Source organism: Lolium rigidum, chromosome 1, assembly GCF_022539505.1.
Source record: "Lolium rigidum isolate FL_2022 chromosome 1, APGP_CSIRO_Lrig_0.1, whole genome shotgun sequence".
NCBI lineage: Eukaryota > Viridiplantae > Streptophyta > Magnoliopsida > Poales > Poaceae > Lolium > Lolium rigidum.
This window is the reverse complement of record NC_061508.1, coordinates 105,922,008-105,942,457: the sequence shown is the minus strand read 5'-3', so window position 1 is coordinate 105,942,457 and position 20,450 is coordinate 105,922,008. Positions and strand designations below refer to the sequence as shown.

Here is a 20,450-nt window from a genome sequence, read left to right as displayed (position 1 = left end):
CAGGAAGGATGTCGAGCGGGCATTTGGTGTGCTTCAAGCACAATTTGCCATTGTCCGGTACCCTGCTCTAAGCTGGTCTCACGACCAAATGTGGGAGGTGATGCAGGCTTGTGTGATCATGCACAACATGATCATCGAGGATGACCGCAAGAATCATGTTAGGTCACATGTTGGTCCCTATGAGTGTCAAGGCCCTCTCGCGGAGGTTGATCATGAGTTGCTCGCAGATTTTGCTGATTTTCTCGCCATGCACGCAGAGATCCGTGACAGCAATGTGCATGAGCAACTTCAAGCTGATCTCGTTGAGCATTTGCGGAGGATCAAAGGAAATACCGTGGCACCTTGATGTATCATCTAGCCCTTTTTATTATATTTGATTACTTGTTTTATTGTTTGTTGTAATTTAATTTGAAAACAATCCTCGAAAATATTTTTTTTCATATGCTACATTTGATATAAATGGTTTATGTGTTAAAAAAATTATTTTAAATGTTTGGGGGCGGCGTTTGGGGGACGCGGCTGGGGAGCGACGTTCCCCAAACGCGGCACGAACAAAACACGTCCCCCAAACGCTCAATCCGGCGCGGTTTGGGGGACGGACTAGAGATGCTCTTATATTTCCAATGTGCAGATAATTCTTGGAAGGTTTTCCGTGTGAGTTGTTTTATTCACGCTTATAAATTGTACGATTTTTGTTTTCCTTAAATTCATTTGCACTAAAATTTATAGGAACATTCTCATCGCAGCAGCCTGACTGAAAACAAAACGGCACGACAGTGCCCAAGAACACCCACTTTTATTTGGATCAATCTGATGTTACTACAAAATATGATGATCTCTACAGTACAATGCTCTAGCTGGAGATAATGGTGCTACTTTTGCACCGGATGTGGTCTCGAGAATCTACCGTGGCATTTTACATCGAAGCAGCTTGCTCACATCTCTCCGTGGATGATGCAACAGCCGCTGTGGCCTCTTCGTCGCCAAAGTTTGGAGCCTTGGGAATCAGGCCAAGGATCTTGAACATCGCCTGGTCCGCATCGAAGTCATTGTTTGCGGTTGTGAGGAGCTTTTCACCGGCGAAGATGGAGTTGGCCCCCGCGAGAAAGCAGAGAGCTTGTTCTGGCATGGAGAACCGTACTCGCCCTGCCGAGAGCCTCACCATTGCCTTTGGCATCACAATCCGAGCACTGGCAATCATGCGGATCATTTCCCATATCTCCACGGGCTGATATTGCGCATTAGTTAGCAAAAATAATTAGTATACATGCCTGTTCTACAATAGGTTTTGGCATATTAACCTACAGAAAATAATCAACCGTATGGCATACCTTCTGATCCTGAAGAGGCGTGCCTTTGACAGCAATCAGTGCATTGATAGGAACGCTCTCTGGATGTGTAGGCAAAGTAGCCAGCGTATGCAACAACCCTACACGGTCTTCCTCTGCCTCTCCAAGACCAATAATTCCGCCTGAAAACAGGAAGTTGTGCATTACTAAAGAGGCAAAGACACATAGTGACTCACAGTCTCACAAAATGGAAGTTAGAATTGTCAGGGATTTAAGCATAATCACCTGAACAGACGCTTATTCCAGCTTCGCGGACATGCTGAAGAGTCTGTAATCTATCATCATATGATCTTGTAGAAATAATATTGGGGTAATATTCTCTTGATGTATCTAGATTATGATTATATGCTGTAAGTCCAGCCTTCTTGAGTTCTTCAGCTTGTTGTTTCTCTAGCATGCCCAGGGTGCAACAGACCTCCATGCCCATACCTCTGCACAGATTTTTATCTAATTAAAATAAATATATGATAAAGAAAGGTAACGGCATTTATCCTAATATCGCCTCATATTCTATGCAGCGTGATCATGCTAGCTTTCTCAATAAATACCTTATGTCCTTGACATATTCAAGAATCTGGTTGAAATTTGTTTTCCTGCCGATTGTCTCTCTCCATGCCGCTCCCATGCAAAATCGGGTGCTCCCAGCCTCCTTTGCCTGAGAGGCAATAATTCAGAAGAAGTTATACGATAATTAAGCATGTATCTGTGAACTGTGATAGCAATAGATCCAACATTTCTATGTACCATAAAGAGAAGTTCAAAGTCATCAAGAAAAGACTCAGATCGTCACTTGCAAGAATTGAAAACTGAACAAGTGAACTTGTTCACCGTCAGGAAATCGTTACAAAAATAGTACCTTTTGTGCTGCTTCTAGGACAGCGTCTTTCTTCATCAATTTCTCAGCCTTCAGTCCAGTACTGTATCTTGAAGACTGAGGGCAGTATGAACAATCTTCACTGCACCCACCAGTTTTTATTGAAAGAAGTGTGCACTGCTGCACTTCTCTAAATTTATGAACATTCCTATGGACCTGAGCCTACAAAAGATGACAATATTGTCTGGTTAAACGAAGACAGGCAACTAAGATTTATTTTATGAGGAACAAAGGTAACAGTTCTTCCTTAGGATGAAATGATGCTACAGGAACAGGTGGTGAATTTGCTGAACAGAACAACGAATAAGTGCAATGATTTCACACTTTTGTATAACCAACACAAAGGTACTAAGCTTACCTATCCATGTGGTGAAGCTGTGACAAGCCAAGTTGATCAGAACCGTTACGGTTTTACATCAAATGAGTAGTGTTGTTATACCTAATATCTTGACTTGTGCATTACTCTACTCATGCGAAGTTTGTTAATGAATACCATCTATCATCAAAGAGTAAGAAATTAAGGATCTAAGAAAAGGTTTATCCTTTCCTGGTACAATCATATGAACTCGGATACCTAAAAAAACCATTCCCACCATATAAAGCCTCCTAAAGGTGAGATAATCTAAGCATCCAAATATGCTGTATGCAAAATCCTTGATGCAAAATCCTTTATTATCGTCCCTCAGTGTCCTTGGGGACAGTACTTTCCTATTGCCAGTACAGTACAGATTACCAAGTAAATAAATAGATTATCCTTATGAAAAATTATCAACACGAAAGATTGACATCTAAGATTCAAATGAATGCGCTATCCATTTATTGGCAAGACATTAAGCATTTAAAAATCTTCTCTCGGAATAAAGCTGTAGAAAATTCTAAAATAGGATTCCCTCCATCCCATAAAGGATGTCTTAGATTTGTTTAAATTTGGATGTACCCCCTCCATCCCATAACAGACAGGGACGGAGCCAGGATTTCACCATGAGGGGGGCGAACATGAGAGGCAGCGAAGAGATAGTGGTAGCAGATGCGATTTTTTTCTTTACAGACGCCTAGGTGCATGCTGTTTTTATTAGAAGAACAATTGCGGAGATGGAACATCACAATACAAAACAAGGTCTTAATTTCTATTTTAGCCCCTTGACAATAATGATTATTCCCTGCAGACAATTCTATAACCTCATTATACGAGACCATCAGACCAATTTCCTTTTCTAGTCTATCAATTATTATTCAGTAAGTCATCTTTCAATGAAAAGAAGGACACACCAAATTTCATAAATCAATCACTTTCCATAGAAGCAAATTGAAGATTTTATGCTAACTTATAAATTAATCTAGCCCTGATCATCTTCATGTATACACAGGTACAAGTAGGCAATAAAAAAATCCTGATTATCATTTAAGGCATTTGATGTTCAGAAATGATCGAAGAACTAAAAAAGACACAATCAAAATTAGAGAGATGAGTTACATCTAACTTGCTTCCTCGCCTCCTAGTTGCTTATGCCCATCCGCGATGCATGCCTGCCGTGCGCCCGTGCAACCAGGCTATTGATTGCCGCCCCTTCTTAGTTCTGATCATCTTGATTCGATGGATTGACATAGATTGGAACCAGCCGTAAGGTAGACGCCCAACTAAGCAGAAACGAAACATCGAAACATGATCTGATCTGTGTCGCCTGTGTGCGCGCTCCCTGGCCATCTGTTGTTACTACTTCCGGATGGACTTCTAAGATTCCATGGTTGGGCCTAGCTGTGCTACATTACTGATCTTTTATCTGGCCTGTACCTGCTCCGTCCCTGATAACAGATGTTTTAGATTTTTCTAAATTTGGATCTATCTAGATACATCCAAATTTAGACAAGTCTAGATCATGAGAGTGGCAATACTAAACCATTAACAAGGCTTCGATATCAAAACCTTATCAAGTACTCACTCCGTTAGCTAAAACCACGAAAAGAATTATGGAACGGAGGGAGTAGTACTTAGTATGACCTTTTATGTCAATGGTAATTTCTAACTGGCCATCAAGCATGACTGAGAAAATCTCTGCTAAAATCCAACATCAAGTATGAAGCCCTACTCAACTTGACACAACTGATTGATATTATATTACTAGTACTAGTTCCAAGTAGTGTTAGCTGGAGGCTGGACATGGCATAGTCTCCAGATTATTTGATAAGAACGAGGATACACCAAAATACGCCACTCTGTCGCTAGAAAGAAAAATATCTAGACCAAAATCTATGAGAAAGGTAGCCCAATAGGGGCTCCCCATCTACTCGGCACAATCCAAAGCTCACAAATGGAGCAATCCTGGCACCGAATCTAGAGCTGAGAGCCCGAGACCACTCTGAAACTTCCGTCATTACCAGCTCGGAGCAGAGGACAGCAGACGGAAGCTCAAGGAGGCGTGCGTACGTACCCCGTGGAAGAGGAGGTCGAGCAGCGGCGAGTCGTAGATGGCCTGGATCTCGGGCCGGGTCCAGTCGTTCCTGGGCCCGTCCCGCACCGCCCGCTCCGCCTCCGCCGCGGCCGCCGAGGAGAACGGCGCGGTGGTGACGGCGGAGGCGAGCGGGGGGCGGAGGCGGGAGCGGAGACTGCGCGCGAGCAGCATCATGGCCGGCGCGCGAGCTGGCCGGAACTGGACGGAGAGGCAGCAGCAGCTACACTAGGCGATACTGCCGAGGGAGCGTGCGAATTTGCCCCTGTAACTAACTGCTGCTGCAGAACCGCTTCCCGTCTTCCTGCGAGCATGGCGTATTTCTGGAGCCGGAACTGGAACTAAGGCTACTTCAAGTCCTAATCATAGAAGTAGGAGCTTCAATTCCTAATCCTAGAAGGAAACTTCACTGATCAATTGCATCAGGAATCTTAAGACATAATTACTACTCCTCCATTCCAATGGATAAAGGCGTCTTTGTTTTTTTGTATTTTTTTCAATAATTACTCCAAATATATAAAAGTTGTTGGTACAAAATGAATATCATTAGAAAATATTTTTTCAATACGAATCTAACGATACCAATTACGTAAAATATATTTAATTCTTTTGCTTAACCTTTTCGGTTAAAGCTCGTCTTAAAATTTTCATCGAAATGGAGGTAATAAAAACAGAAGAAATATCCGGAAATCCACCTGTCAGTAACAGGGTGGTGTAGGTGAGCTACCCCGTAGCTACTTCTTATCGTTAGGTGGCTACTGGTGACGGCGGTGATCCATCACTCCATAAGCCAATCTGTGTGCAGAGTTCGCTATAAGCTGTATGGTCTCACAATGATACACGTCATATTTTGTTTGTGTTCGTCGAGCACGTGCTAACTGCTAAGTTCAAATTAAACAAGTCGTATTAGCTTGTGTTTTCCTTTTCTTTTTGTTACGCAAACGAATTGATTTCATGAAAAATTCAAACAATTTAAATCCAATCGACTGAGGATATATACATAAACAAATGTAAACAACAGCGCTCCCCAACTAAAACTACAAGTTGCATCAAGATAATTCAAAGTCGTCGCCTATATCTTTACTTTTCACGTCCCCATTTCCCTCCATTGATTACAGTATACAGAAGACATACACGAGGTGGAATAACCGTTTTGAATAGCTGCATAAGTCATCACCGAAATATATGAGAAGCTTAGGGCGGCAATGGGCTCATTAACAGTGGCGTTTGAATCTATGAATGCTACTAGAACACAAGCTCGAAGAATTAAGGCATTATTAACCACTGAGATCAAGGATGAGCAACCCAATTACAAGGTGAACGGAAGCATCAAGTACTTCTTGAAGAACACAAAACACAGAGCAACTATATGAATTCATTTTGATGCAGAGGCTGGGGTATGTCCCCCATTTCGGAAAAAAAAAAGCAACTATATGAATGGAAAGGACACAAGAACACAAGATGACCGCTAGTCCTCGAGGACCACAAGAAATATGGACAAGCAATGCCAGAGCAACCTACATGACGATAAATTTGAACTGTTATTTTATTTCTTTTAGATACATTCTGATCAAGGAAACATATAAATGTTGGCAAGAACATTGCGAAAATGGCGTACCGATGAAAAAAAGGTATCTCTTTACATGGACCTCACAATGAACATGTTGTCAACCATCTGAAGGTGTGTCTGGAGCTGCCGGTTGCTGTTGTGGTTTATTTATAAGAAGGGGCGATAGTGCTTTGACTACAATGCTCATGCTGGGTCTGAACTCTGATTCGTATTGCACACATAGAGCTGCCACTGCCGCGAGCTGCACCAATAGCAAAGAAAATATTAGTTGATAGGTTGGGATTTCCCAAATCTAGTGGAAGCAATGAAAATTTTCTCTAACTCATAGTAGCTTGAAGATTGTAGCAAAGCTGTGAAATGTCCATCGACTAAAGGACGTATCCAGCGCCGAAAGCTCCCACACATTGTGAGGTCTCGGGAAGGGAATTTCTAGGCTGCCTTTCCATTCTATTTATCCAAAAAGGTTCATTCAAACTAGGACCTCTAGGACACAAGTGGAGATACTCTACCACTGTGGCAGGCTCGCCCTCGTAAATCTCCATTGATTCCTAAAAGAAAAGGAACTAGTGCTAGCAATGCAGATTTTCCCTAGTAATATAGTAACTTGAAGAATACTTTAGGAAAGCTGAGAAATGTCCACCCATTCCATCCAACAAAACCCATTAACTAGTGCAAGTAATGCCCAACAAAAACCAAAATCTAGTGGTAGAAAATTTCCCTAGCAACACAAAGAAACTTGAAGTATACTTTATCATAGCTGAGAAATGTCCACCCATTTCCTCCAACAAAACCTAAAATCTAGTGCATGTAATACCCAACAAAACTCAAAATCTAGTGCAAGCAATGCAGATTTTCCCTAAGTATCTTCAATAATGTTGTAGCAAAGCTGAGAATGTCCATCCATTTCCTATAATAGAAACCATCTTAGGAGTATCACCATGCTTTATGTACAGAGTGTTGTTTTTTCAGTTTGGGTCATCTGGCCGCAGCCACCTTGTGTGGCTTTGTACCTATTGGCCATCAGAAGCTTTTCTTTTTAATGCAAAATTATACACATGCAAAAGTGTGTTAACAAAAAAAAAGACGCTTCACATGCACATATGCATTGGGGAGGAGGGAGGAAGATATACCTTGGCAACTCCTTTTGGAGGGTAGTCTCCATTTAATCTTGGATCAACACATTGTTTCACCTTGTCTTCGCCAAGCCGTGGTGTTGCCTGGTATGAAGATGAATAAAAAATCAGTCTATAAATTAATTGTATATGTACAAAGTACATCACTACATCCAACTAACTTGATTGGTAATATCTTTATTTGTTCTTTGGCACATCAGTAAAGCGAAACGGTAGGGATTTTGTGTTTTGTCGGGAAAAAAATCAAATGAAGTTATCCAGATATGTGCAGAACTGCTTACACATTACCCGAAACAAATATGTGATGGAGAACTAGAGAACCTGCATGACTGCAACTAATGCCAGAAAACTCAAGTGATTGGTGTGGCTGTCAGATTCAGACTTAGTTATAGCGTATGTCCTGTGAAAATGGGGTGTTTTTGGCATGGCTGTAAGATTCAGCCTTAGTTGAGTCCATTATATCCTCTATCAATTCACACTCATCATAACAGCACCACCAACAGAGAAAAGAAAGCCCCTCCCCTCAACTTCGAGAGCAGAATCTTGTGGAATAATAGGGTGAACAAAATAAAGGAATGCATACATACCCAGGTAACAAGACTCTGCTGTCCCCTTGGCATTGTGTGATCTACTGGTTTCCTTCCGGTTAGGAGCTCCAAAATAACAACCCCAAAGCTATACACATCACTCTTTTGCGTCAGCTGACCAGTCATGGCATACCTGCATTGCATAAGGCAACTCTTATATGCTGAAATCAGGTGAGAATTGCAGTTTCCCATATCAGAATTGGGTATCTAAACACTAGTAACAATTAAAAGAAACTTCAGTTATCTCTTCAACTATAGGTTTCGTTTGCACTTGGACAATATTCTAGTTCCAAAACACAAAGATAAAATCCACTAGAATGCTTCCTTACAGTGATGATTAGGCAAAATCCCAGCATAATATTACTTAGGATCACAATCGCAAATATATTATACAAAACTATGAACATATTCAAGATATATAAGTCGGATAATTACTCGGGAGCATGATATCCAAACGTTCCAAGGACACGGGTAGAATGCAGACGAGCAGCCATATCAGGGGATTGATTTGAAAGGTTGAAGTCTGCAATTTTAGCTTTGTAGTCCTCAAATAAAAGAACATTGCTAGACCGTATGTCACGATGGACTACAGAAGGCTGGACTTTCTCATGAAGATACTCAAGCCCTTTTGCAGCATCCACAACAATTTTGATCCTTTGCATCCAGTCAAGAGCTGGGCCAGGCTGTGAACCTGCAACACCCTTTCTTCCTGTTGAAAGAGTAAAAGTGCAAAATGGATTTGCAGTTATATATGTGTGTAGCTTCGATAACAAGATGCATGGCAAGAACATGCATACAACCTTGAATTAGCTTTATGTCAACTCATATGTGTCTGCTAGTTAAATACCATGCAAAATATCATGTAGAGACCCCATAGTGGCAAATTCATAGGCCAATAAGCGCTGATCTCCTTCCAAACAGTACCCAAGCATGTCCACAAAATGTTCATGTTTTAATCTTGAAATAACTGCAACCTATATCCAGAAGAGGAAAAGACCCATAACAATTGGTCAAAGATATTTGTCGATAACTTATAAAGTTACATTAGTAAGGCCATAATGTTTGCAGATAACTATATACACGGCAACCATACCTGTGCTATAAATTCATCGTCAGGCTCAGGGTCTGCTGAAGTATCAAGCTTTTTCACAGCCACATGTGTCCCGTTCTCTAGAACAGCATAATACACTCTTCCATATGAGCCCTCACCAACCAAAGCTGTTGATCCGAAATCATCAGTCTTTTCTTTCAGTTCATCAAATGATAATTCAGGTACTTCAATGGAGGGAGGTTCTTTTCCATGATCGCCGATTTGAGTAAAACCATTACCTGAAACCCATATGTTGAAATGATTATGGTGTCAGCAGAGGAAGTATAGAATGCACAAAGTTACAGAGACACATTATGCAGAATGAGTTGATATCACCTACATTCGAGAAAAAGACATACGATATCACCCACTCCTTATTTGAACAACTATCGTGAACTACTCTATAAAATATGGTACCAGTGAAAATAAAGTAACTGAACTCTGCAATAGTTTAGTCAGTAAGAATGATCAACTAATCAGTGATGGTCGACTGTACCATACAAGCTTCAGTGAAGACCTTGCATACTTAGACTCTCACGTTGTTCACCAAAAAGGACAGTCTAAGTGGTAGTTAGATAACAGCCCATATGACAGTACACTTTAGCTGTTTCGGTCAACTATCTGCTATATACAGCTAGCAATGCATGTAGTCAACATTTCAGCACCTGTTGATATACTGTACTATAATTTTTTTTTTGGTTTTCTATCATAATGTTGGGAGGGAAATGGAGTTGTAGTTGATCAATAGCCCCAAACCTGATTGTAAGTGAGTCAAAGTATGTTCCTTGCACTGGAAATACCACTCAGCATGGGTGAATTAAGCACAATTCCTATTATCACTTCCAAATAGTACAAACTGCCATTTGAGTGCTGTAACAAATGCGAACTGAACACGGACATGATAGAAACATGATCTTCCAGTAAGCAATAAACGTACCATTTGCCTTTTCAGGACTGTTCGGGAATTCTTCTTGATACGGCGTGTCAACATGGGCACAGCAAAACCACCGCCGCATAATGGCCTACCGGGCGGTTTCTCCTTTTGCTCTGCTTCTTCTCCCTGCCGCAAGGGTAACCAGACTTGACACCAACACAAACGGTCAGGCTAATACTAGCAAATCAACTACTCCCTCCGTTCCTTTTTAATTGACTCAAATTTAGTACAAAGTTGTACTAAATTCGTGTCAATTAAAAGAGACCAGAGGGAGTAGAACACATAAGATAAAAAGAGGGGAGCATAGAAGGAGACTGCTTTGTAACGGTGCATGGTACGGAGTACGAACTATCTATATGCATGGGTGACATGGCTTTGCCATCACTGGGTTCATAAAATTCGGTCATCCCTCCCACCCCCTGTTTTTCCCCAATCAAAGCAACCTTCAGCAAGTTTTCAGCAAGTTGAATCTGACATGGGATGAAAACCTTCCACAGCACACGATACTCTCATTCGCACGGCACGCATTGGCATTTGGCAGAGAAATTAATCGGTCCCAACTCCAAGCAAGTAACCTGGTGAAAACTCAAACGACGGAGGGGGCGCGACTCACCTCAGCTGCGCGCGGCGGCGCGGGGTTAGCACGAAACAGACGGCGGCGGCTCGAGGAGGGGACCCGAGGAGAGGAGGCGGCTCTGAGCTGAGGAGCTATCTGGGTTCTGGGACGGCGGCGAGGAGGGAAAGGGAAGGGGAGAGGAAGAGGAGTAGCAGCTGGCGGCGAATGTGGCGATGATGATGACAAGCAAGCATTTAGCACCGATTTTTTTCGCTTAATAATAAAGCTAAAACAGATGAAAGGAAAAAAAAGAAACGATTTTTCCCCTCTGTATCCTCCTCCTTTCCAGCTCGCCGCGCGCCGTCCGGACTGAACCGTGTTTGGTGACGATCACTTGACTTATTTAATTGATTCATCATTGCTGTCAACTGATTGATCGTGCCGGCTCTGGATTTGGTGGCGATTCTGCGGTTGGCCAGGTCCTGGTAGCGTACAATCGGCTCCGGGACAAAGTTTCAGTGCACTTGTTGGGAGTAAGGATCGAATAATGGAATCGCCGTCCCTGGCAGCCCAATCATCTAACTGCTTGTCCACACATGTTAACCGGCTATTTTGGCCGTGCTGAATCCACTAGAGCGCAAATTTTCATTTAAACTTTGTTATATATTACAGATTTGAATGAAGAACAACTGAATTTAAACTGTACAAGTACCCTACTCGACGTTGGTCGGTGGGCGCGACGGCCAAGCTTCGCTAAACTGCCGGGCAGCCCATTAACCACAACCCGCGTAGAAGCGGTCCCAACTCCCAAGCAAGCCGCAAACTATGGCAATCCACCTCTGCCCATTGTTCCATGCATTGGTAAACGGTCTTGAATTCTGGAGTTCTTGGGGTAAAATGTGTTCACTGTCCCTCCATTTTCTTTCAACACAACTGGTTTATAGTTTTGTGAAGTGAACCTTCTGGCCACAGACGACCAACAAATGCAAGAGATGACCATGATTTTGACTCTGATAAACCCCTGTCTTGCATTGGGGGTATTATTCAGAAACGTTGTAGAAAAGCTGCAGATATTACTGAACGCTACCACTGCGCCCAATGCAGCCAGGCGTGATTGTGCCATGTGAGTAATAACCAATTGGTAACAATGTTGGTGACCTCTTCCGGGACTCTTCATTAGGTCTCGGTATGATCCCAATCAGACAACAATGTGGTTCTGCAGAGTTCTATATGTGAAAAGAAAGTTAATTCATTATTATCCACTTGCCACACATCATCATGGCCTATGGTTCAGCAGCAGTTCGTTTTGCTGAATAATATCAGTTTTGAATGAGATTGTACAGGAAAACAAAGTGCCCCTGAGGGTAATGCAAATATGCCCACACCTTCTCTTAAGAGTGATTGTAACAAAATATCTATATCGCTGAGTATAATGAAGTAAATCATCTACTCATCTACTCAACAATTATATCGACCTTTCTCAATGGTCAAGTGAGAGCAGTAAAAGTACAGCTACAAATAAATATACCTTCAAGGCTGCAAAAGAGAAGACCAGGCAAAGATAGAAAAATGACTGAAAATTTCTTAAAGTTGAAGTGGACCTTAGATACTTACATACAGTAGTGCTTCAGGTACCCTCAGCTATCCCTGTAGCACCGTAAGTCCTTACATGTCTATAGCCATATTCATGAAACGGAACATCAAAACCACAAAACCAAAAGGCAAAGATATTGATATCAAACATCACTTTCAAAGTGGTAACTGAGATTTGATAATCCACAAGGGGCCTATCCATAATGCTACACCAGCTACAGACTACAGATCCTAAAAGTCTTTCTTAGAAGATGTGGGGCGACCTTCATAGTCCAATTTTGCTCCTAAGCTTGCCATGATAACCCTGAATTTCATCCTGATGTTCTGCATCATTTCTTGAACCTGGTTATTCTCTGGATCAGACAAAGGATAGTTGCTCAGTAGTGCAGCTAGTTGTTCCATGTTCTTTCTGACTCGAGCTGAGAATGCATCTTGATCAAGGCGAATTGCTGACATCCACACATCCAAACAACCTTTATAGAATCCCAGTTCTTCACCAACCTGGAAACCCATCTTTAGACCAACCTGCCTCCCGTCTTCCTTTCCAGACACCAAGCCATCATCATAACCATTTTTATAACCCTCTTGATAATGTGTTTGATCTAAGGTCACCGTTGGTTCAAAAATATCAATATCGTCTTTGGGCTGTTGATCCATGATATGAACCAGAGCTTAATCACGTTGAGTAATACTTGGTTCCCAAAAACATGCAACTCCAAGAAATCTGCTCCACAAACAAAATAAAGGTTGCACAATAAGTAAAACTACATGAATACATGTTAAAGGACAAGAGAAAATGCTCTTAACTGAAAGTATCAAGAGAGGAAAATCAAGCTTTTCCTAAAATACGACCTAAACGTTGTTGCACGTCAACTGAAGACAACCCAGATGATTTATTAAAATTTGAAAATTAAAGGACCGCAAACACATTACATACAAATAGTGAAGGGGTCCTAAATTACCAGCGCATTCTTCCTTTGCCTCGAGAAGGAAACGTAGGGGAATTATCTTACTCTGTCCAACTCTTTGCTAGCTAACTAGATATTATAACTTTGACAAAAAGTTCTAATAGATATAGGCTCTATTTTTTTCTGAAGTCCAGAGCCTATGGGCCACAAAATAAAAACAGTTAGGACTACAGCCGCCTGATATCATAATTCGTTCATCAGAGATCCCTCTGGTTAGATTATCTATCAGTGCATCTAAACGTACCTTACCTATCAGTTCATCAGAGATCCCTCTGGTTAGATTATCATTCTCCAAGGTTTGAAGATCATCTATCAGTGCATCTAGCTCTGTTTCATCTAGTGAGAGCACAACTTCTTGAAGAAAATCTGCACCACCACCAAACATATCATGGGTGTCTCCTTCGATGTCCCAAAATCGTGTTGGGCCACTTTGGATCATCATTTTGAGGAATCACACGGACAGCATCTAACATCTGGACTCCGGGGTTCGAGTTGGCCATTGCTAAATGCTAAACTACAAGAAACGGAAGTAGCTATGTAAGGCACGGACAGCTATGCTAGGATGTTTATTCAGATTTCAGAAGAACCAGAGAACAGAGAAGTGGAGATGGGATCACGGAGAGGAGGCTAAACGTACCTTACCTACGTATTCCAGCGGCAGGCGGCGGAGGGGATGCTCCACGGCTGGATCCCTTCTCCGGTGAGGCAACGCAGGCCGCCGACGATCAGTTTGTGAGCCCCCGGTGACTCGGTGAGGCGGCGGCGGCAGAGACCCTAGGTCTGGAGATGATACGATCAGGAGGTGAAAGGACGAGCGAGCGAAGGGCTGCCGTGATGTCGCTTTATGCGTTGACTCGTCCACGATAGGGTATTTTCGTATCCGTAACGTATCCCAGTGTATCCCTCACGTATCTGATTTATTTTATTAATTTTTTTAACGAAAAATCGGCTGATACGGCTGGGATACATATCCGGCGCCGTATCCGCGTATCCCCGTATCCGATCGTATCCGACCCCTGATACGTCAGTTTTGGGCCGTATCCGTGCAACGTAGCAGAGATAAACAAAAAACTCTACAAGGCTAACTTAGTTAGGCCTACAAGTTCTGGGCTAGATTATCGTCAGGATGTCTAGCATGTACAGGTAGTCGACGTAGAGCTCTTGCGCCGGCCACCATCCACAGATTGGCCTCCTCTAGGATCGACAGAACCAGGTTATGCTTGTTGGGTGATGTGTTTTTGAAGATTGCATCATTTCGGGCCTTCCAAAGCCTCCACATGGTAAGGATGATGATAGATTTAGCATCCTTTTGGACTGTAGTTTGGTTTGTGCATTCACCGTAGCGGTCGCAAACCAATTGTTGAACTCATCATTGCGGTCTGGCATGCAGGTCAGAAGGTTGAGTTTGCTGCAGACGTCGAACCAAACTTGCTGCGAGAAGGAACATTGCGTCGTGAGGTGCGCGATGGACTCTGAATCTTGATCACAAAGCGCGCAAGTGTCGTTGTCCGACAGCCCATGGCCTAACCTTCGTTGGTTAGTCCAACAACGATCCAAGGAGGCTAGCCAGGCGAAGACCTTGCACTTTAGAGGTGCCCAGCAGTCCCAAATTGCGCTGTGATGGGGTGAGGTCACCATTCCTTCGAAGAGAGTCCTGTAAGCTGATTTGGAGGAGTATTCTCCAAAAGCGGATAGGTGCCATATGATCTTATCTTCGCTGTCAGAAGTGATTTGCTGGGCTTCAAGTAGATCGACCAGGTGCCGTCAGCAGAAAGAGCACCGGAGATGTCCTGGATCCATGCATTCACAGGAAGGGCAGCGAGGACCTCAGGTGCAATGTCAGAGATGCTCTGCCTTGTGATCCATCAGTCAGTCCGAACAAGGCCCTGTTACCATTGCCAATGTTCACAAATGTTGCAGCGTGAACCAGGGAGTTTATGAACTTATGAACTTGTTACTCTTGATTGGAAAGCTGGCCCAGGGCTTGGTTGTATCAGAGCGACTTAGCCATTGCCATCTGGCCCGGGAAGCCCAGCACATACGCTTGATATCCAGAACTCCCAGACCACCAAGCTCAGTCGGGCGGCAGACATCATTCCATGCCACGGCACAGCTGCCACCACCATCGTCGCGCCCATTTTCCCAGAAGAAAGTTCTTTGGCATTTGACAATTGCTTCAGTGATTGGCTTGGGAATGTCGGTGGCGCCAGCACGAGGATTCCGTCCGCGTCTACCACGGCGGCGCCGTCGCGAAGCAGGAGCCGGGGCAGAGGATGCTGCAGAACTTAGCGGCGAGGGTGTAGAGCTCGACGGCGAGGAAGAAGAAGATGAAACGTCAATGACCTGGCAGCGGCGAGATTGGCCGTGGCCACGATCTGGAGGGTGCCACCATTGTCCTGAGAGCCGGAGCGACCATTGCGACCATTGTTGTTGTTATTGTTGTTGTCCACTGAACGACAATGATAGGAGCTATCCTCACAGGGTTGACGGCGATGCTCGTGACGTGGGTCATCCCCACGGCTGCCAGAAGACGGTGGCAGAGGGGGCGGCAGCGGGCCATTAACCCGAACTACCTCTCAGACGTTGTCGGATATGTCGTATGCGAGCATCTTCAGCTCGGTGTCGTTGCCGGTAGCATTGTCAAAGGGCTCCTCAACGAAGAGGACACTGGAGAAGGGGATCGTGGTGGGATCCAAGGTCCAAGCAGCCACCCGGAATTTGGACCGGTCTGTCCGGTTGGTGAGGCTACGCTCGAAGACAGAGCAAGGCACCAGGATGGAGCTCGCCGTGCCAAGGCAAGATGCATTGGCCGGCATCCCGAAGATGTCGACGACCACCCTAAAGTGGTAGTTGTTGGCGTGGGCATGAGCCTGGCAGGTCTAGGGCTTGATGGTGCACTTGAACGCAGGCACGGACAGGATGCCGGAGGTGGCGAGGGTGCGATTCAGATCGCTGTTGTTGGAGAAGTGCACGAGAAAATCCTCGGGAGCTAAGTCGTAGACGTCGAAGGAGTCAGGCTCGATGCTGAACCTAGCCGCGACATTGAAACCGGCGGCCGGGGTCGTGCTTTCTGCTTCGGTGATGGCAGGAGATCGGCGGATGTAGCAGAGTGCACGATCGGGTCTATGCTGCATGAGCTCCTCCAAGCTTGGCGGCGCGTGCTGTGCGGCGACATTAGCGGAGGGGAAGGCCGTGCGAGTGGGCGCAGGTGCATGCTCACCCTGGCCCGGTGCTCCACGGGCGGCTTGGGCGTTGTTGTGAGGACGGCGAGCCATGATGGTCGGGGCTGTGGTGGGCGCATGTGGTGGGCGCAGTGACAGAGGCGAGTTCACGCGGCGGCGTTGCGCAGGCCTTGAGTCTTCCATGGTGGGCGGGGAGCTGTCATGCAAGCATAGCGTGATGTCCGTGGCTCGATGGACTTCCTCACGGCAACGCAGGCACCTGCTGGGGTGCCAGCAGTCCGCGACCATGTGACCGGGGTGACATCAGTTGAAGCACATCCCCCACAGGTCGAGGAGGGAGGAGCAGGCGGCGGCGACGATGGCGTGAAGGAGCATGGGTTTTGGCGACGGTAGTTAACGACCATGAGGACGCGCAAACTTGTCGGCGTCCACACGAGGAGCGGCACGGGAGGGCGCAGTAGGTGCCGAAGCTGGGCAGCGCGCGGCCGCCTGCCTCAAGGACTCTGCGGCGTTGCAGTCTGCCAGAGGAGGGCTCAGGTAGCGCACGGGGGAGGCAGCGGCGAAGCGGTGGCGCGGTTGCGACGACGACTCAGGGAAGCGGAGTGGAGAAGCGGCGACGTGGTGCCTCCGCCGCCGCCATCGAGGCGGAGGGTGGCACGAAGGCCTGCTGGACGGCGGTGCTGCCAGTCGAGGAGGAGGAGAGCGGGCTGTCGAGGTCACCGAGCGAGCGTTTCTCCTCCGTCCCCACGGTCGGCGGAGTGCCAGCCGGCGTGGCAGAGACGTGGGTGGGGGTCGGAGAGGCCATCGGAGGCGGGGGAGAGAGTTTCCGAAGGGTTGTAGCGCTAGGCTAGGTCAGGGGAGGGTGGGAGGTGGGATCGAAGCCCAAACCAAACCATATTGTATTATGCTACTAAAGACTATGCTACTAAAGAAATCATTACTAAATTAGATGTCAAAGCATTATCAAAATAACAATATGTCAAAACCTAGGTTCCACAAACTTTTCATCGGAACAATTTCCCCCAAATAGATTTTTGTTCAACTACCCATGAGTTGAACGAACAGCCAAATCCCTCAATGTTCAGAGGGGGCAACAATTCTAACTTAAATCAAACTTCTAACAGCCTACCAGATAAACCGCAATACATCACGATCCAGGTAGGTCGTAATCACAGCAATATCACAAGCATTTGCATCATTGTCATCGAGACATGATTAATTTTCTGGCTTCTGAAATTCTATCACTATTATCTACACACAATCATTTTCTGCCTTACTTGTGCTTATTTTCTGGCTTGTGTGTGGAAAGACCTAATGCCCTGTACTCATATGTGCCCTGATTAATCCATCTAATGAGAATTTGCATCACAGTCATCTACACACATGATTAACTTTCTGGCTTCTGAAATTTTATCACAATCGTTTTGTGCCTTCTGAAATTTTATCACTATCATTTAGACATTCATCCATCTATTGAGCATTTGCATCAACAAGCATTGGCATGTACACATCTCATAAACGAAAAAAACTGCATCTTATTTGCACTGCCTAACATGCTTTGGATATACAAAAAAAAAACGAATACACCAACAATCAGTGCATCATATATAACTGCATCCATGTACAATACCCCTCGCTATCATATCCGTAAAATTATTGCAATAAAACTGCAGTATGCCATTGAACACCAACCTCACGGCAGGAGTTGGCGTGCTTCGGGTGGGGGTGCAGGTCCAGGTCGAGGCAGAGACAGCGGCGCAAGCACAGACGGCAGAGGGGTAGGCGGAGTTCGAGGCCACCGTGGAGGCCACCCGGAGCAAGATGACGAGGCTGAGGTCATCGTAAGGAGCTGGAGATTGTCGGGCGGAGGTGGTCGTACCTCTGCCGGGAGAAGGGGTTTGGCGACGCGGCCGGCGAGGCAGCTCCGAGGTGTGTTTCCTGTCAGCGGCGGCGGCTTGGCCCTGGTGCGGGGCGATTGAGGATGGCTGGACAGGAGGGGATCGAGAACCACTAAGGAAAGAGGGGCAAGGGCTCTAAAGGATCTATGTGTAAAATGTTATTTTTCGGGGGCAAAACTGGGAACCTGTGCGCCACTAAGGGCTTGTTTGGTTGCAAGGACTAATTAAACCAGGGAACTAACTCCCTAGGGCCCTGTTCGGTAGGGGGTTTTCTGGAGTTTTGTGGTGTCTTAACCCACAGGTTTTGGGTGGAACCACCCGGTCCACCAAAAACACTTCAATCCACTTCCTCGTCAATCCCCTTCTCAATTTTACTGTTCGGCAAGCATAGGGATAAGACACTAGGTTTGTGTCAATAAATCCAGCATGTAGTCGCAAATAAGGAGGCAATGCACATACCAAAATCAGGTGTGCTGACCGGGTCCCAAGATGGCGGCAGTTCGTCCACTCCAACTAGAACAAAAGTTGCAGGTTCCTATAAAAAATAAATAGATATTACAGTTCTATTACAACAGCACATCCCCGTATATAAAAATGTAGATGGAATTTAAAGATAGCAACCCCATTATCTTATATACTGATGATAATTGGAATGAGAAAAACCAAGTTAGCCATGTCTAAACCATACGTTACAGTTAATATCAGGTTAAGCAACAAAAAAACTGAGATTGATTTTCAGACAACTAGTACAGACAGTCAACTTGAATCTTCAAGTATATCACCCTAGTTCATCAATCATATTTGATTCTGAGAATAACGCAATCTTCTGTTATGCTACTATTTGAAGGATCAAATTAATTGTTGTTCAAAACAAGGAACTGTCCAACACATTACTAAAGCATCAATATTTGATTACGGGAGTACTACTAACATCTAGTTTTTAACCCCAGCGGCATCATATTCCACAGGGAACTGTTCAAAATTTACGGGAATACTACTGACATCTAGTTTTTAACCCCAGCGGCATATTGCTGGGAGAGGATAGGAGGTCCAGCGTGCATGATGATCTGTGCTGAAAGGGAAGGCTGGGGATGATATGTGTCTAAGGTCCACGCATCCTGAAAACCACATCATTCCTTATGCTCTTATTGCTATGAGCAACTTCCTCTAGTGTAATGTGTTGACAGTGTAAATCAATTCAGCTAAGATTCAGCCACTACTATGAGTTGACACAGGGATACATGCTCTGCCATGATGTTGTAATCCTCACATACATGCAACAGCAATCACAAAAAAAAAAAACTGGTTTTTATGATAAAATCACGAACTAAAAGAACTGTTGTGGACAAGTAGGGTGTCCCATTCAAAATTGTATAGCTTCCGATGCATACAAAAAAATTGCTGCTTTGTACACATAAAGTATATGTCTCAACTCTCAAGCAAGTGAACATCTATCCAAGTACAGGTACAAGCCAATCTGATCTAAATGTGAGCTGAGAGAAACGACCACCTCCACAGCTAGCTGAATCTACCTCATCAATCAATTAACCCTAGGTGAAGAGCCGGACGGATCTCACGGCACCAGGTCCACATCTACCAGCAGATGAGGAGAGAAGGTAACGGTGTGGATATAACTTAGAGGATAGAAACCCAGCTCGGTGTCGGAGAAGATCTTGACGTGAAGGGCGCAGGAGGGATCTTCGTAGAAGGAGCCGACGGAGGGATCTTGGCAGAATAAGGCGGCGGAGGGATCTTGGGAGAAGGAGGCGACCGAGATGCTCACTGCGTGGCCGCGAGATGGTGCGGCAGACGGCGTCAACGGTGGCGCGGGCGGCGTCTGTCGGCGCCGCCGCGAGTGGAGGTTGGGGCGCTCGCAACAGGGCCGCTGCTCGCTCGCGCCGCCAGGAGGAGGCCCGACGTGTACCTGGCGGGTCAAACAGGCGTACCGAACGGCACAGGCGTGGTTTACATAGGTTTCGAATTGGGCCGGGATAAGGCACACAAAAACACTACAAAACCCCCTACCGAACAAGGCCTTAGCCTTTTTTATTTTTTAGAGATGTCTTAAAGCTTGCTAAGTTTTTTTTTTGTCTTTATAAGTATCTTTAGAAACTTTTTATATGGTCAATGTTTCCAGTAATTCCATATGGAATTTGTACTTAGGTTACCTCGTAGAATATTCCTTTAGGTTCAACCTTGTGGGGGAAAACACAGCAAAATGAGACATATTACAATTGCATGGTTCCTTCAGGACTCGACATATTGTTCT

At 44.9% G+C, this 20,450-nt stretch overlaps 3 protein-coding genes across 3 annotated transcripts; all 3 read right to left on the bottom strand.

Annotated features, from left to right (window-relative positions):
- Nucleotides 1-755: 755 nt before the first annotated feature.
- LOC124646697 (biotin synthase, mitochondrial) lies at nt 756-4,847 on the bottom strand. Its single transcript, XM_047186808.1, has 6 exons — nt 4,653-4,847; nt 2,206-2,385; nt 1,898-2,004; nt 1,575-1,780; nt 1,332-1,471; nt 756-1,228 (listed from the first exon to the last, which is right to left on the bottom strand). Exons 1-6 carry the CDS (start codon nt 4,845-4,847, stop codon nt 917-919), a joined length of 1,140 nt encoding a protein of 379 aa, XP_047042764.1. The 3' UTR covers nt 756-916.
- A 1,081-nt stretch (nt 4,848-5,928) lies between these two features.
- On the bottom strand, nt 5,929-10,809 carry LOC124646501 (PTI1-like tyrosine-protein kinase 3). Its single transcript, XM_047186639.1, has 9 exons — nt 10,598-10,809; nt 9,988-10,130; nt 9,054-9,289; nt 8,808-8,934; nt 8,396-8,669; nt 7,961-8,093; nt 7,371-7,457; nt 6,289-6,481; nt 5,929-6,187 (listed from the first exon to the last, which is right to left on the bottom strand). Exons 2-8 carry the CDS (start codon nt 10,064-10,066, stop codon nt 6,338-6,340), a joined length of 1,080 nt encoding a protein of 359 aa, XP_047042595.1. The 5' UTR covers nt 10,067-10,130; nt 10,598-10,809; the 3' UTR covers nt 5,929-6,187; nt 6,289-6,337.
- A 1,293-nt stretch (nt 10,810-12,102) lies between these two features.
- On the bottom strand, nt 12,103-19,496 carry LOC124646598 (protein LTO1 homolog). Its single transcript, XM_047186718.1, has 2 exons — nt 18,641-19,496; nt 12,103-12,857 (listed from the first exon to the last, which is right to left on the bottom strand). The coding sequence occupies exon 2, from the start codon at nt 12,788-12,790 to the stop codon at nt 12,365-12,367; it is 426 nt and encodes a 141-aa protein (XP_047042674.1). The 5' UTR covers nt 12,791-12,857; nt 18,641-19,496; the 3' UTR covers nt 12,103-12,364.
- Between the last annotated feature and the right edge of the window lie 954 nt (nt 19,497-20,450).

Coding starts and splice junctions, on each gene's coding strand:
- LOC124646501 (XM_047186639.1), bottom strand. CDS start 10,066: ATGCGGCGGTGGTTTTGCTGTGCCCATGTTGACACGCCGTATCAAGAA. Junction 8,935..9,053: donor ACGATGAATTTATAGCACAG/GTATGGTTGCCG, acceptor TTCTGGATATAG/GTTGCAGTTATTTCAAGATT. Junction 7,458..7,960: donor AGCAGAGTCTTGTTACCTGG/GTATGTATGCAT, acceptor TCTTCATACCAG/GCAACACCACGGCTTGGCGA.
- LOC124646697 (XM_047186808.1), bottom strand. CDS start 4,847: ATGATGCTGCTCGCGCGCAGTCTCCGCTCCCGCCTCCGCCCCCCGCTC. Junction 2,005..2,205: donor TCCTAGAAGCAGCACAAAAG/GTACTATTTTTG, acceptor ATTGCCTCTCAG/GCAAAGGAGGCTGGGAGCAC. Junction 1,781..1,897: donor GAATATGTCAAGGACATAAG/GTATTTATTGAG, acceptor AAATCTGTGCAG/AGGTATGGGCATGGAGGTCT.
- LOC124646598 (XM_047186718.1), bottom strand. CDS start 12,790: ATGGATCAACAGCCCAAAGACGATATTGATATTTTTGAACCAACGGTG.